Below are 17739 nucleotides of genomic sequence, written 5' to 3' on the forward strand. Positions count from 1 at the left end.
ACTACTTTATGACAGAAAGCATATGGGCGTTGATAGTCCAGGAGCATGATCTGCTAGCATGTTTGATCACAAGGAAATTGCTTCACTTCTCTAGTCTTCATTTTCGTCAAAGACTTCCAGATTATGACGGTTCATGAATGAAATACTATTAAATTTAACAAGTTGCGGCAAAATTTCGCCTTAAAAATGAACAAGTAGGCCTACCTTCAGAACTTGGAGGTGTGGCTCTCGATTGATTCCCGTTCGACTTTGCAGCCTTGGCAATAGATCCTCCTCGATCCATGCCATCTGGCGCTCGAATGTTAATGTTGCCACGAATTTCTCTTGCGTCACCTGTGTGTGGTTGCAGTTGACATTCGTACAGGGATGTCATGCAAAATAAGCAAGGAAGTCATCCCTTAACAGGGATGCAGAATAAGGTGCCACAACACTAGCCTCTAGGGCTTCCTACCGATGGCACCATATACTATGAAATACACAGTGAAACTCTGCTAAATAAATGCTGCTACTTTTATGTATTCCCAATTTCCCGCCAACAAACCGTTAAACTTTTTTGAACGAGGATTCTGCTTCAAGGAAGCTTTTCAAAAGCAAAAGTGAACTTCACTATTCATTCTGCAATGCAAGAAACATAAGGCCCTAAATTTCTTTTCGCACATCCAAAGGTGGCTACAAGTTCAATATCCCATTTGGTTTCAACAAAAATGGCAGCATAATTCAGTATGCACTTCAAATTATGCCACTGACATTCCCCATGGATCGGCACACGGTGAATCGTGCAGTGTGAATGCATGCTTGAATCACTGCTGCACATGCTGTGCTGTGCGAACTTGAATGGTAAATGCAATTCAAGAAACTTGTCCAAGTCTGGCGTTTCCTCCAAAACGCACAGAACAGAAGTACCAAACTAAGTAACAGCCTATATGGCAAGACCAGTAAAGAGGTAAAATAAAAAGGCCCTTTAAAGCATAGGTGGGCCGCAATCATGAAACAAAACACCTCATAACACTGATTCCTTTGATCACCAATGCGAGCTAGCGTTTTGCTTCATCTTCCTAGTCTTGAAGTAAAAATAATAATGGACTTCAAAGCTCAGCTCAACACCTCAAAGGCTAACTATGATCAAAAGTGAACGCCAGTGCAGCACATGCCATGGGTGCAATGGCTGTGTAGGCTGGTCTGTCTCACTGTCCATTTTTTCACCTCCACCTTCCCATTTCGGGTCCTCCATGTGATGGGCATTGCACACTTCCTGTTGCGCCATGTCTGCTGTCTGATTTGCAGCCCGGGCTTAGCCCGATCATGTGCACTAGTAGAAGATGGCGCAGCAATGTAGTCATTGAGCATCAAAGCAATGTTATCATGAGGAAGTGTAAGAACATGCAGAAGGAACTATTAACCTCTTCTCCCAGGAGCTTGGCAGTTAGGTACAAATAAATCATTTTTGCAGCTGCTTATGCCTGAACAAGTGAGTTCAATCTATTGATAAGATAAAAAGTAAGGCTACCAAAGCCTGCTTTAGCACAGACAGGGTGCAAAATGAATCCGGTTAACAGTAGCCTACCAACTTGTGCATGCTGGCTAGCATGAAATTTTGCTGCAAGAGAGGAATATAAATCACGGAGATGTGCAGCTCTCTTTTTTTTGTGGTTTTGCAAAAAAAAGTGCACTACAGGTGGCCTTGGAATAAATGACATAAATGACAATGCATATTTAGCTCTTTAAATGGTACGGCTGTTTTTAAAAATCATGACAACTGTCAGCTAGACAGAAAAGGATAAACATTACACAACACAAACAGAAAAATCAAGCCCAAGATCCTGTTGTCTTCATGTGATGCATTCACAAGGCAGACACTCAAAGCCTTGGGACCAATTGTGAAAAATAATAATTATTAAAAAATGGGTACCTTAAAACAATCTCTCCAGCACTCATTCATCAGCACTATTACCACCGTCATTACCTTCACTAGTAGAGAAACTGCTGATAAACTCACTAAATTCACTCATGCTTCATTTCCAGAATACCATGTGCCTATGTAAATGTCCTGCCTTTAGGGACGATGCCGGCTTTGCAAATAACGGCTCTTCAGCATTTGTACTATATAGTAACTCGGGCAAGTTTGGTCACCTATGCAGTAGCGACCATAAATGACGAGAATCATTCATGGCGACAAGAAAAGCTTACATTTTTATACAGTTTCTGCCAACACCACCAATGTATGGCATGTGCCATGCACTTCATTAATACTATTGATTTTCACAGGTGCAGACTCCAAAAAGCCAGTGTTTGCCGAGTAAAGTGCCAGATGGTTTGGTTTGGTTTATGGGGTTTAACGTCCCAAAGCGACTCAGGCTATGCGGGACGCTAAAGTGCCAGATGGGCCACAGAGAGAATCCTTAGTAGACTGATCTCAAGAAGCAATTCAGCTCAATTTGTTGCATTCAGAGACCGAACAGGCTCAGAATTGTTCAAGAACTTTTCAGCATTTTGTGTTGTGTACGAACAGCACATCAAACCTGCACTGAGTAGCAAAATTTCCAGCTTAGCAGGATTCAGAACAACATACAGGATGTTTCTGGCCATGCAGGACGTAGGTGAGGAGGAAGAACAGGTCATAGGCTGTCATCATGGTGACTTGGATCAGCATCCTGCTATTGGAGCAGCACAGTAACCCCTGCACAGAGTCCTAGAAAAGCAGAGCACAACACATGCAATGCTCAAAAAGAAGGCCTGAAGAACCACATGTCAATGAAAATAATGACTGATAACAAACTCTGCCAAATTTTCTGGCAATGTTTTTTCACAAGCGTAAAATTTGTGCCTCCGACCATATATTTTAATCTATCACATTGTGCTTATCTCTAGGCTACTACCCACCGCTAGTCACAACCCTCATGATGAGCACAGAAATTATGGAACGACACTGGCCCATACGACAACATGGCTACTGTGTTTCACAGCTGTATTTGGTGCAAATACTAAGTAAGTATCCAGCCTTAAGTAGAAGCTCTCCTGCAATGACAGTGAAGAAATCGACAAAAGGCTGTAGCTGCAGTTATGCTAGTTGGGTCCGAATCAGAGTTAGTGACAGCCAAAGGGGGACATCAACAAAGAGAAGCATGAGACACAACGCTGACGTCTCGTGCTTTTCTTTCTCATGGTTCCCTTTCAGCTGTTAAAAAAGCTATGACGCTGTAGAAGTCTGCAATTTTGCAGAGAGTTTCATGGCAGTCATACTGCACTACCACCAAGAACAGCATAATTATCTCAGAAAAGTCAAATTTTGAGCTAGCTGGCTGACACAGAGGCGTAGTGCAAAAACACTGGACAAGATGAAGAGTGGACAAGACAAGCACAAACTCGGTAACTGCAGTAAGGGGTTTAGAGTGCATAACCAACTAAAACTATTCTTAAAATGTCCGAGAAACCATTGCTCAACTTTTATCAAGCGCATTTCTTCGACACAGGGCACTTATGAGCCCTAGTCGTCCCTATGAGGAACAGTGTTCACAATGCTCCAGCCCCAGGTCATTATTAGAACATGCAGCACAAGGTCTGCCTTCTGCATACAGAAGAGCATCCGTCCCCAGAAATACCTTCCCTGTTTGGTAGAGAAGCCAAGATCATCAAGTCATAGAGTTAGCAACAGGTACAGCTTCTGAACGACTGGCTCAGATTTCTCTAGTTTCAGTATGGGTGGATTTTAAGCGTCCGGTATCAGGCCGGTACATTTCTACACCTGCAACCAGTGCACACGAGAACAGGATTTCTCCGAGGCCGAATCCTTCTAGGCCTTTCTGTGACTGCAACTAAAAAAGCACCTCCCTTTACTACCACCTTTCTTGGCTACGCCTCATTCCTTCCCACCCCTGAGTGAGTATATCATAGCCAGGCCGCAAGTTCGCCTTGCAGGGAGCGGTTGACGAGCACAAATGGTTGGCTTCTGCTTGCAGCATCACAGAAAAGGCCATGTTGAAGGTGTGGTCTCACTTAACAGGAGCTTGTCCTCAGAAGGAGAAGGGCCACTAGTCTGTGCTGCATTGCATAGCCAAATACTTTCGCAAATCAAACCTTTCTTTTCAGCTTGTGGGTGGGGGAAATCACTATGTTGCTAAATTACTTATTTGGTGAAAAGGCTCTGCTAGCTACTGAGAAGAACTTTGAAGTAAGTAAGAAAAAATGGAAAAAACCAAGGCCAGGCCTCTCGCACAGCTGATGTGATCTCAGTCTAGACAAGTTGAACAAAAGTATGAAGAGGAAGAAAGGCCACCCACTGGACAAGCACGAGAATGGATAATTCTCTGTGCCTCTCCAGACTGTCACAAAGCAGGAGACATGGCAAGCCAAGGTAAAGAAATTTTTGCAACCTTGCCTCAGCAAGCTACAAATTCAAGATGCCTTCGAGGTGAGCAGTGCCCACCAAGTAGCTGAAGCACTTCGTGAAAGCTTGGATGCTGCAAGCAGTTGTTTCTCGGTGGGCACTCAAGTATTATATTTCATTTTGCATGATGATTTCACTGCAGTTCGTGAGTTACCACTTGTTCATCCACTCTCCTTGTCACACGTTTCTGCAGTTCCCCTCTGCGTCAAAGATGCACCATTTGGGACAAAAGTCCCCTAGGGCAAGGGAATGGCAACCAAAGTGCATAGCTTGCTAATAGGCCAGTAGTTTCAGACCATAACTGTAGACATGAAAGTTAGACTCGAGTTCCCTCATGTGTGCTAGAAAAATCAGGTGACTGTTGGCACATCGCGTTTACACGCCATGATTGCCAGACGTATGTCCTGGAGACTTTTGCCCCCAACAGTACATCCTCGGATTACCAGCAGCCAATATGCATCTAAGCAAGGGTGCTGTATGCCTTGGTGTGTACCAATGGGTGCTGTGGAAAATATGGAAGGTATGTCTTCCAAGGGTGCAGCATCAAAGCACCAGTTAACACACAATGTTGAAAAGCAACAATACTGTTCTGTTGGCATCATCCTTACATCAAGAAATAAAGCACTGGACGGGCTACGCAAACTGAAGTCTTCAAACACTACTGGAGTTTCCCAAGGTTACAAACGACTGAGAACTCAAGACTTGCATGCAATCAATGCTGGCCTTCTTGCGACTGCCCGAAAATTGGCAACAAAAACAGGACAGTGAAGTACGCACTTTTGCTGATTCACACAAGTGTTGCCCTCTGATACAGGCAAACGTCAGGTCAGCACAGCATGCTCTCTGGGCTGCATGCCAATGCGTAATGCAACATATCTCCACCATATCTGTCATATCTACATGTATGCAACTCAGGAAGGCAATTCCACCCTTTAGGAAAACAAAAAAAATATAACTATAATGCAAGCTCAAAATATCTGGGTCATTTGTGACCGAGCGCTATGCGTGAATCGTCTTCGGTGTCTTCAATGTTATTGGGGAGGCATCCTTTCATATATGCACACATGCAGCTTTATGTGCAGCAGTACCTGCACCACACCAGCTTCTTGCTGCTGCTTCTTCGTGCTTCACACTACATAGCACTGTGCTTGCCTGCCCTATCCTCTCTCCCCTACTCCACACGATTCTCCAACTGCCTACTCTTTCTCAATGGCCCAAGCCGCTCTCCTTCCCGTGCGTGCTTTGTGGTTAACCTCATGGCCCGCTCATAGCTCAAAAGCTTCTTGGTTGAGCTCATAGGCATCCCAAAAGGCATAGGTATAGGCATAGGCAAAGGCATAGGTATCACAAAAATTAGCACTACTTTAGCACCTTAGTGTTGAACATAATGCATGGTGTGTTCTGGAGCAGATGCTGCGAAAAAATGAAACCTGCATTTTATTTGTGCAAACAGGGCACTCATACGTGACTCGCATCCCCAAGAGATGGGGAGGACAGCACTTGCCACTATAGAAAGCAGTGTACTCCATGTGTTGAATAGGGGCACTATGTGGCCCCTGAGCACCATCATCTGTAGCTGTGGAGACTCCAAGAGGAACCGCAGCACCTGCAGGCTCAGCTCGGTATTGCAGGACTGCTGGTCTGGCGCACAGAAGCGGACCCCGTGGACCTTCAGTGGGGTCTGCTGGCTCTGCAGTGCAGCACAACACACCCGTGAGCCCAACCCTTTCAGGCGGCCCAGTGATTCCCAATAAAATCACCACATTTGGAGGCCACCAGTCTTCAATTGAGAAAGAAAGTCCCGACTGTTTTTCCAGTAGTTCGAACATTTAGCCCTTCATCAACTTATTCTAGTGGCCTTTCAACTGGCTGACATACGCTAGTAGGCAGGAAAGGGATAGAGAAACTGCGTATGCTTTGATGCTGCCATCGGCTGGCACCACTTTCTCTTGCATTGTGCAGAAGAAAACCACTTCTGTTTTTCTCTAATGGGGCACAAGTAACCTTCATATTACTGCTTTGAAGCAAACACTCACAAGTGCTAAAATATTTTGCACAAAATTACGACTCCAAATGGAATCACTAGGACTCGGAGGCTCTATTGAAGAATAAGCTGCCCAGTAATATTTAAAGAACTTGTGACTGCTAGTGTCATGTAAATAGCGCTTTTTATGAGCCGCCGCGGTCGCTCGGTGGCTATGGCACTCGGCTGCTGACCTGGAAGACGTGAGTTCGATCCCGGCAGCAACGACCAAATTTCGATGGATGTGAAATTCTAGAGGCCCGTGTACTGCACGATGGCAGTGCACGTTAAAGAACCCCAGGTGGTCGAAATTTCCAGAGACCTCCACTACGGCGTCCCTCATAGCCTGAGTCGCTTTGGGACGTTAAACCACATAAACCAAACCAAACCACTTCTTATGAAGCCTATATGTAACAATAAACGTTCTTTCCTCCAAAGACCTCTACATTCTGTGCAAGCACTTTTCATGCCTTCGCGCCCTGAGGGTATTCAAATAAAAATTTTTTTTTTTAAAATATGGATAGAAATAATTTTCAAGAGTAGTCCACCACACAGGCTGATTCAACCCACTGAGAAGTGATAGCATTGGTTGTAAGAACACGAAGACAAAGTATAACACGAAAGCATTGAACATCTAGGAATACCACCCATGACAGCAAATTGAAAACAGGACTGCATAGAATCAAGTGGTAATGCAGCTACACTGAAGGTGGTAAGACATCCAGCTGTCAACCTATGGAAAGCCAACCACCTCACCCAACAGATCGCGCCGTGCATCAAAAAAAAATTGATCAGAGGAAAATCCGTTTTGTGGATGCAGCGCGATTTTACTGAACTGGCAGAAATCATAAATACGAGCCCCACCTCATAAGGAGCACCTTGACTGCATGAATACTTCACAAGCTTCTGCATCACCCCAATCTTTGAGAATTTCTCATTACAAAGTTTCAGTTAATGCAGAAAGCTAGATGATAGCCCGAGGCCGGAAATCTGGATACTAGGAGTATGGTCGCCCTGTTCTTTACATGCCACCTCTCAAAACAACCAGTGCTTATCTTCAGCCAACTCAAGAATTCCGCTTACACCTACTCATGCACAATGAAAAAATAATAACAGAGGTACAAGCTATGTGTCATGTTGTTATTCTGTTTTCTTCGTAAGAGCTAGTACACAAGCCTATACTTTAGCAATGACAAGCGCCGTTTCAAAGCAGTTGATACTAAATCAAATTTTCAAAGTAATCCCCTACTGAGCATTTTGCAACCACCATGTCCCAGTGATTCCAATTGGAATCATGAAAAAAAAAACGATAAAGGAGCAACGAAACTGATTTTCTGGTCTTGTTGAATTACTTTCGTCCTACATTTGCTAGTCTCTGAATATCAATTTTTTTATATTTAACAGTTTTAATTTGGGCTGGAAAGGGCTAAAGGTGCAAATCTCCACCTGTAAAGTGCTAATAAGGGAGTAATTACTCATTGGCATCCACCCAAGCGCCGCCATACGGCTGCAAAGGAAAGCTATACAGCTTTCTCAGAAAATTCGTAGTTAAAGAAAAATTCGTCCTGGTCCGGGGTTCGAACCCGGGACCACCGCTACACCGGAGCAGTCGCTCTACCAACTGAGCTAACCGGGACGGCAAGCTCATGGTAGGGCGAGAGCGAATTGATCAATAACTCGAAGTGGGAACAGTGTTGGTCAAATGTTTAGGGGAATCCTCCAAGGTGGAGTAAATTTGTAATAAGGGAGTAATTACTCATTGGCATCCACCCAAGCGCCGCCAATGAGTAATGGTGGATGCCAATGAGTAATTACTCCCTTATTACAAATTTACTCCACCTTGGGGGATTCCCCTAAACATTTGACCAACACTGTTCCCACTTCGAGTTATTGATCAATTCGCTCTCGCCCTACCATGAGCTTGCCGTCCCGGTTAGCTCAGTTGGTAGAGCGACTGCTCCAGTGTAGCGGTGGTCCCGGGTTCGAACCCCGGACCAGGACGAATTTTTCTTTAACTACGAAGTTTCTGAGAAAGCTGTATAGCTTTCCTTTGCAGCCGTATGGCGGCGCTTGGGTGGATGCCAATGAGTAATTACTTCCTTATTACAAATTTACTCCACCTTGGGGGATTCCCCTAAACATTTGACCAACACTGTAAAGTGCTACATGCGATATCTAAAAGCCCACTCCCCAAAAACATGTTGTTGCCTTAATTACAGCAGAACCTTGTTTTTATAAGCAAAAAAGCATGAGAAAAAAGTGTACTGAAGGCACTTTAAAAAAAGATTACATGAATCAAGATTCGAGTAAAAGGGCATTCATTCAAAAGGGTTCCCTGAAAGGCAAGTTGGTGGATCATATTGTTGCCTTACTGCATGAATGGAGCAAACGACGTGCAGAAAGAGACGGGAAGGTGGTACTACTACTGCAAAAAGTCTCCTTTTTTTTTATTGCGAAAGCAATACTACTTGCACTTTCACGCCTTTGCCGTGCCGCGGCCGTGACCACCATCGTGCCGCGGCCGTGACCACCATTGACCTTCATTTGACCTTGATAGCATTAGATTGGATTAGATTAGATTGGACTGGATTAGATTAAATTACATTACATTAGATGACATTGGATTGGATTTGATTGCATGGATAGGAGTGGATTGGATTGGAGTGGGTTGAATTGGATTGCATTGGATTGGATAGGAGTGGATTGGATTTGAGTGGATTGGATGGGTTTGGATTGGATTGGATTGGTTTCGATTGGATTGTATAACCGATGCATCACCACAAGTCTAACCACAAGCACCACCACCAGCTACACTACCAGCTGTACCATGGCGTAGGTACGGATATTGCTTTCGCAATTACCGGGCTTAACCAAGCCAAGCCATAGCGAATTTTTTTTACACCCCAAGCAGGAGTGGGATAGTGTAACAGAAGACTGGCGTTACACAATGCCAAGTGTAAGTTTCGGTACAAGCAATGCCCTGCATGCTTGTCCTCGTGCTAGTAACACAAATAGGAGGCATTTGTTCGCATTCTAAAATTGTCTCAGCTTCTACTGGCTCAAGTTCTCACCAGCTGCCTGGTAAAGTTAGCTTGTCAGCTTTTGTCCCCTTTGCCATTCTCTGCATTGCAGAAAAATTTTGCAGTTTATTCAGTCAAGCAGCAGCCTAAGTGAGAGTAGCTGCTGGTGGCATGCCATGCACGTCACTGTTCTTAATGTGTAAAGCTGTTTGATCCATGGACACATTCAGTTCAATTTTGGTTGCACTCAGCAGTTTGCAAGTCAGGATGCTGTTGGGGTAGTGCCTGCCGCACACTCCCCCCCTTCCCATTCCTTGGCATGGGCAGGCCCCAGCAGGCATCAAAGCTATGCCCCCATGACCAGTGCAAAACCAAGTGCACGCTAGCATTCCCATGCAACTCAATCAGTGCAGAAAAACTGCTACACAGCCTGCCTGCTGCCCTACTATGCTCTGCTCTCCACGCTGCACGCACCAAAGTTCTACCCACTCATACATCAATGTGCTTTCTCCTGGATGTAAAATGAACCACACAATTCAAATTTGGAAAAACACTTCGCATACATACTAGAAAATCATGTTAACCAGAAAGTGTGCATTTTAACTCCATGCAAAATTTTCAGTTTTCCCATCATCGACACATAAACCAGGGACTGTATGAACCAAGAATGTGCCAGCGAGGTTCCACGAGGTGCACTTCATGCAAAATGTACAGATACAAGCATAGACACAATTGAGCAATGCACCCACTTGCTACATCCATGCCGTGAAGTAAGAAGAAGTAAGACAGCAGCATAAGAGCACGTATCCCAATGAGAGCAGAGGTGCAAAGGCACACAGGACCAGTAGCTGATTAAGCACAGTACACAAGTTTCTAGACTGCAATGGCAAGCTGAAGATAAAACACAGTATTCCCACATCCCCAACTTTTTAATTGGATTTTTGGGGAAAAAAAAATCTTTTACTCGCATATTTTGCGCTCTCTACTGTGCCAGACCACCAGCATGTACCTGAGTGCTTGCAAGGCCGCCTTGGGAAGATTGGAGCGGCGGCGTCGTCGTGTGCAGTTGCGAAAGGTGCGCATGATGTGGGCACGATTTATGCGCAGTTTACCCGGCTCGTTCACGCTGGCGGTCGCTTTCCCACACAACAGTTGCGCGTGCGCCCAAATCCCACACTACCGAACCGTTCGCTGTTCGGTTTGCCACTAGTCAGCCGGGCTGCACCCAAGGGCATCGTTTTATCTCCAGTTATCTCCTTTGCCTCCCTGTGCTGGCTTGTATCATTGCACGTTTATTGCTTTGAGCTCCATACGTGAGGCGAGGCGGAAGGGGGTCTACGTCTTACACTTGGCGTCAACTTTTTTTTGACCAGCGAGGGGTGCGAGATGGCGGGGTCTATATATAGGTATAACACGCAGCATATATTACGCATTATGACCTTTGTAGCATTTTTTAGGACGTGTTCAGAAAATTTTCGCGTAAGCTGCGTACCCCCTTTTTGAGGCCTTAATTTAAAGAAAAAAAGTGTGCAAATTATGTGAGCAAATATGATAGTTGCCATTCAGGCACCAGATGGCACCACCATAAGCCATAGTTTTGACTCCCCTTCATCCATGCTTGGTGCAAACTTGCACTCACCTTCAGCTTTCCAACAGAGTCAGTCACCATGCAGAGGACGTCAGCTGTACGGTGCATACTGCACAAGAACAGCACACATGCTTTCGCCTCCATGGAGAGAATCATGGGTGTGTCGGCCTCTGGCACGGTCAGGAAGCCTCGAAGCATCGCGAGGCAACGCATGGCCAGGTTACCAACCTCTCTGGATGGCAGCAAGCTAGCAACACTCAGCACAGATATCTGCATGCTCAGGCACTGCGTGTGGAAAGAGAACACCAGGTCTTGCATCACTGCGCTTGCAGTGCCTGCAATCCACAGGATGCTTCACATTACTTGAAATGAAGGTCAACAAGATAAGAGCGGCTACATTTTGCAAAAAAAGAAAGCATCATTGTAGGCAGTAGCCAAGCACAAGCTCCTTACTTCTGAACTCCACATTTAAAGCCGATCAAGACTAAGTTTTTAGGGGGGCGAGGTGTCTGACACCCCAAAGTGTAGTGGAGGGTTCCAGATCAATTTCAACCACCTGGGGTTCTTTAATGACACCACATAGTACACGGGCACCTTTGCCCCCATCAAAATTTGAATACCATGACCAGGATCAAACCAGGGCCCTCGAGCTCAGCAGCCAAGTGCCCCAACCACTGTGCCACTTTGGTGGGGCAAATTAAGACTAGCGTTATTTCCATGCGGCATTTCAATAAGAAAGTAGCGAACATCAAAAGAAACCTGACGAATAATTCTCCTGAATTTTCCTCAGGTTTCTTATGAATTCTTATATGTCTACGGCATAAGAGCCATCTTTGAACATTCCACCCTTGAACAGTTCACTGATTGCGGTTGCCGCATCGCTTGAAATCATATATGCAATTTCAGCAAAATTCAATGGCAAATTCTAGCCTGTGATGAAGCATCAGGGAAAAAAGAAAAAAAGAATAAAAAGAGAAATCAAATGCTACATTATAAAAAAAACTGTCCAACTCGGGGGTTTATTGCAATAAAAGATAGTGCAAGAATGAAAACCACTTGCATACTGCTTACTTGGCTGCCAACATTACAGCTTATGTTTCCTTCATGCAAAATGGATGTTAGTTTAAAATGCATCACACTCTGTACTGCTAGCACTCGCTTCAATGCTTTGTCATGCACAGCCATAGATCACTGGCAACTAACAAATGAGTCATGAAATTTCGAGATACCAAGTGTAGAAGTGAACAGTCTGCGACCTCAAGGCCTAAATTTTCTTTTTATAGAGTTAATTCGTCCAGACGTACTGCTAGAACACTTCTTTGAGCAATACAGCTAAATTCATGTAGTGGCAATCATGGATTAGAAGCTTGCTAGAATGTGCCCACAAATTTTTGGACAGTGCTTTTATTTACCCAAACAATGCACACAAGCCTTGCCAAAACCACAACACCAGTTCAGCGCATGGAGCTGCATGCAACACCATGGCATCACAGGACCAACAATGGTGCAGCAGCAATAGACAGCCGCTCTATGCAGTCCATACCACACGTGATGTGCACAAGCATGCTACACCACTGTTTGGCACCTGTAACTGCAGTCACAGTAACTGAAATCACAGAAAGCCAAGCAGAGTTCGATATGCATAAAGCTTCCCTTGAACGGGCTACAGCTTCCAGACCTTAAAGGTGCACTGAAGAGGAATCTGAACTTGTCTTTTTGCCGTGAGAACTCGATCTACACGTTCCCAGCATTCTTAGAAACTGCGACTTATTACACTGTATGGCAGATTTCCCAAATTAAATCGAATTAACGGCCGGCTCCCGCCCTTTTTTTTTAATTCTGCCTCGTACGGTGGGCGGAGTCGACCAACGCGTGGAGTGCCTTTCAGCCAGCTACGTGGCGGCTTGCCGCTCTGCCATCGGCGGAGTAATACGTAGTAGTCCGTAGTAGCAAATAGTCCGCGCGTATTTTTATTTCTGCGGGCTTATTTTGCGGCTATATTATCTGCGAATGAAACTATTTATTCATGGAAACCTAAAAAACAAAATAAAGCCAAAGCAAAGCCTCCACGGAGCTGGTTGAAAGGAACTTCACGCGTTGGTCGACTCCGCCCATCGTACGAGGCAGAATTAAAAAAAAAGGGCGGGAGCCGGATGTTAATTCTATTTAATTAGGGAAATCGGCGATACAGGGCAATAAGTTGCAGTTTCTAAGAATGCTAGGAACGTGTAGATCGAGTTCCCGCGGCAAAAAGACAAGTTCAGAATCCTCTTCAGTGCACCTTTAAATTCTGTTCACACATCCCCTTGGCAACAAGCTTGTCTTGGATAGTGCCTAAATATTCCCATAGAATAGTCAAGCAACCGCACACAATTAAGACCTCAAGTGGCAAGAAAATCCGTACGCCATTTTTTTTTTTTTTCATCACAGTATGGCCATGATATTACCGGAGAACTGCACCAAAGTGAAAAAAGTGATATTAGCCCCCTGCGGTCACTAGTTGGGTGTTGTCCAACATCTGGAAAGGACAGTTCTGGCCAGATGTCATGCAGCACCCACCGAGTGGCACTGAACTTGCTTGAACAAAAAAAAAAAAAAAAACGCTGTATTTTTTTTTCCTTTTGTTGCATTGATGACATAACCTGTTAGGGACTTCTTTAACTGAATGCGCTCCTAGAAGGCTTCACTTTAAGAGAGCACCGCAAGCTTTTTGGCACACATTTTATTTAAAGTGTGGCACGCTGCAGTATGGCAACATAGTATGTTTTCTGAGCTCATTTTATGTGAAGGAATCGCCTGAGTTTAACAATAGTAAACACAACCTCAGTGAAAAATAAAAGTTACATTCCTCCTTTGGAAGGTGCACTGATGACGTCTACTCCGCCAACTGATAGCAATGCCATGCAAAGCTTCACATTTTCAATGAAGTCTGAAATGTTGGAGGAGGTGTTTTTCTGGCTCCCTGAAGTTTAAATCAGTTTTGATGTGCCTCTGTCTTCTTCTGCTATGTCCTGCCTAGTATGCTGCTAATTTTATGGATCATCAACAGCTTCCCAATATTGCAATTGTGGATTGAAGGCGTGGAGACACATGCAATACTAACAGAACCTTATTCAACAGCCTGCTGAAAAAAATTCAAGTTCAACGTGGTATGAAGGAATCCTCTGCACATTTTGAGTGGAAAGACGGGTTGGACAGAAGGCCACACTTCATTTGCATGAATCTAGAGGAAAAAAGCAAAGATTGTGCAGTCTACAGCGACTGAAAAACAAAGAGGCCCAAGAGAGGCAGTTCTACTACTTCAAGACAAGCAGCAAACATCCTCGTCTCCACTCGACAAAATGCTTGGTGCGGTACCATGCACTCCAAGAATATTGCCAAGCAACCCTGAAATGCAGGACAGCACCAGAAAGACATCATTATAGGTTAGTAGTTTTCCTTAAAATTGCCAAGGAAAATTGGGGAAAACTTCAACTTATATTCTCAGTAAAAATCAATTCTGCAGTTCTTTCTGGGTGTGCTAGTGCTTGTATCACAGCAAAAGACTAATTTATTGCTGAGAAGATTGTATTTAAAATTTTTCCTATCACTCCATTCAAACTCACGATGTCAACATGAAAAGCATTCCAACATCACCGTCCAGAAATGAGTAGTCGGGTGGCATCCAAGAGCTGCCCTAAAAAACTGTGTCGACACGGCACAGCTTACTAGCAGAAGAGCCGTGGGTGGAGACACCTGTATTTTATTTTTTGGCCTTTTCTAGCTTATAAAAAATCCCCATTTTCAGCGAAAGTAGCATCCTTGTAGTTAGAATGCACTAATCTATCAATGCAAGCCAACCTCAATTTGAGGTTGTGCATATAAGCAGCAAAGCAGAGAGCTCTAGGTTCCCCTATTCCATTCTGCCTACAGAACAAACATATGCGTTAATCCAGCCACAAGAAATTCATAGTCAACTTCACAGCTGCAAGGTAACATGCAATCACCAATGAAGAGGACAACAGCAGAGGTAGTACTAACAAGAGACATACCTGTGAACCTGCCTATGTCAGAATTAGAAGATCAAAAATGGGGGGGGGGGGGGGGGGGAAGCAGCAGTGCGCATGTGGAACATGTGTATATTTCCAGAGGTTGAGCACGCCAATTTGCAGAGTGACTTTACCATATAAGACTTTGCTGACTGCAAAAACTTCTCACAGCAGACTCGTCAAAAATTCTTACAAGTGGTGGCTCTTCTCCAAGCAAAGTTCAGCAGTGTGAAGTTTGGCCCCGGCGGCCTCTGGTGCCCATTTCTTCCCCCCCCCCCCCCCCCCAAGCCTCATGTCATGAGAGGTAGAAATGGCAGTGAGCATCTAGTGATAATTTTCTCGCAAGATTCGCTCGCCACTGCGATAGCTTAGAGCGCACCACTTCTGAAAGATGGATTCTTTCTGAAGGTGCACATGGACAGCACACGTGGGCCACCAGGTGTGCTGCCGTACTTGTTTCACATTCTAACTTGGGCGACAGAACCACGGATTTCTTTAGTCTCAAAACGAAGAAGGCTAAAAAATGGGCGCTGGACTTGCAGAGTGCATGCATGTAACCTTGCCAGTTTCAATGATGCTTATCTTTAGCAGCACAGATGGCATCGCAGGTCACGTGCTGCATCAGTCCTCTCATCCTGCTCTGACTGTTTTGGGCGGCAGCCGTGCCCTCGGAGTCGAACCCTCTCAGTCAGCCTTTCACTTTCTCGCAACACATCCCAGCGATCACAAGGAAACCAGCAAACAGCCAAAAAATGAACCATAAAAGCTCAAAGAAGCACACTAAACGAAAAGGAAATTTCACTTGACTTCGGCCAGGTAACAAGCACATACTAACAAATAGATTTTTTTTTTTCAGAAAAAATTATTCCGAAGAAATTCGAGCATGATTTTTGGAAGAAATAAGAGCGTGTTCATACAAATGGGAGGGTCAGTCAAAATCAAGGGGCCTCCTGGGCAATTCGGGAGAGATGGAAGTTATGATGATGGGACTAGCTATTCAAGCGTGTTGCACAACATGACCATCTTATTACAATGAATCCGGTTTCAACAGGCATTATCAGATAACACACTGATCTCCAGCATTTGGTTGGCATCCTATCTCATTGACTACACTTCATTTAGTGTGGATTCAGTTAAAATAAACATCCAGAGATTGAACTCATTTAGGAGGCCAACAAGCTAGTTTGTGCTTTATTACAGAGGATTTTTCAGCAATGAACAGAGCTTAACTTCAAGTACTCCTCGGTTGATCTCGGTGATGCACGGCAACAGCAGAAGCAATCACAACTGCCGTTTTGTTATTACAGAGAGTTTTAGCGTTCCCTATACCATCTGCTGTCACCACTTGCCGCAGCTGGTAGCTGCCAATGCACATGCACAGACGGTGCCAACTGGCCAGGTGCAGGAACCGGCCAGCATTCTGAATGTCACTCTGAGTGTTCACTAGCTGCTGTGACCACTAGCTCTGATGCATATACACCACTGGGTGGAATCAACACGCGCAAATGTCGTACTTTTTTATTTGTCAGCCAGATATTCCTTTGCAGCTTATTTATGAGCATATGCTTTGCTAGACCCTTTACCCGGGAACATGATTTCATGCTAGCTGCACACTGCAGCCGGAAATATACAGGCAAATTATTTTAGTTTGCTCATAGGCTCTGGTTGTGCACCATTCTGGCATAATAGTACATCACGCATGCGCGTATTTAAGGAGCAATGCAAAGGATGGCCATGTCTTCTGCGCCGTTCCCTAACAATGTATCACCAACTCACCAATCTAGCCGTAGTGCACTTTTTTTTTGCGCTAGTGCCCCTTCTGCAGTGCCTTTGCTGCCGTTTAATTTCGCAACAAAACACAAAGCGCTGTCCATCAGCTACACCATCAAAACAGACATAATTTTGTCAAGTGCTCAGTGAATAGAAGACATTTGTAAGGAATAGCATTTCAACTGTGAAATACACGGCTACATCCCAAAGTGAAATGAAAGACTGCAGAGCAAAACTTACGTCAGTCAATGGGAACAACTTGTTCATAGACTTCTTCATGATGTACACAAGACGCTTCCACATAGCCTTCAGCTCATCCTAGCATTAGGCAAAAAAGAAGGCAAAAGGAGAGAGAGGGGCAGAAAAACAACAAAATTTAGCACCAAGACGGAATGAAAACAAAATATGAACAATGATTTTGGAAATCAAACAAGTGCTTTCAAATTACGGGGCAGGAATCCAGCACCCCTCCTTGATGACTCCTCGTTGGCCTGAAACTTCCCCCAAAGCTTTGTCTGGGGACAGCATCTGCCACTATGAGAGGTGCTACTGTCAACTGGAAGGTGCTCAGCTGTCTCTCTTAACTCTTTCCTGTCCGCGCCTATTCCCATCGATAGCCCGCTATCGATGGTTTCAAGTTCGTATTTTCCCGCTTTTTGAAGCGTTCCTGCACAACTAGCGCTATCCAGTGTGAAATAAAGGAACTCTTCTTTCAGTTTCGCTTTTGCTTTGACTTTTTCCGCCAAGCGGTGATTTTTGAAGCCCCTCCGGAGTCAGCTGACTGGCGCTCCTTGTTTCCACCATGGCGTCACGTCGCGCGCTGCTGCTGCGCCGAAACCGCGCGTTTCCACAGAAATTGATGCTCCTGAGAGTTCGTTTTTGGACGAGAACAGCAGCAGTGAGGATTCAGAAGACGACTTCGGCTC

At 44.7% G+C, this 17739-nt stretch overlaps 1 protein-coding gene and 1 non-coding gene across 2 annotated transcripts in view; one reads left to right on the forward strand and one right to left on the reverse strand.

The window, feature by feature from the left end:
• The window catches only part of LOC149355230 (condensin-2 complex subunit G2-like), a 133035-nt gene that overhangs the window by 19593 nt on the left and 95703 nt on the right, over positions 1–17739 (reverse strand). The window contains exons 15-19 of the mRNA XM_089583722.1: positions 17054–17131; positions 11067–11300; positions 5889–6074; positions 2570–2689; positions 205–333 (exon numbers count right to left, since the gene is read on the reverse strand). Coding sequence (XP_089439848.1) covers positions 205–333; positions 2570–2689; positions 5889–6074; positions 11067–11300; positions 17054–17131 — 747 coding nt within the window. The remainder of the gene's footprint in view (positions 1–204; positions 334–2569; positions 2690–5888; positions 6075–11066; positions 11301–17053; positions 17132–17739) is intronic.
• Positions 8335–8408, forward strand: TRNAT-AGU (transfer RNA threonine (anticodon AGU)). The gene has a single exon. It is a non-coding gene; the product is annotated as a tRNA-Thr (tRNA).

Source organism: Amblyomma mixtum, chromosome 3 (genome assembly GCF_055824585.1).
Source record: "Amblyomma mixtum isolate Tamu chromosome 3, ASM5582458v1, whole genome shotgun sequence".
NCBI lineage: Eukaryota > Metazoa > Arthropoda > Arachnida > Ixodida > Ixodidae > Amblyomma > Amblyomma mixtum.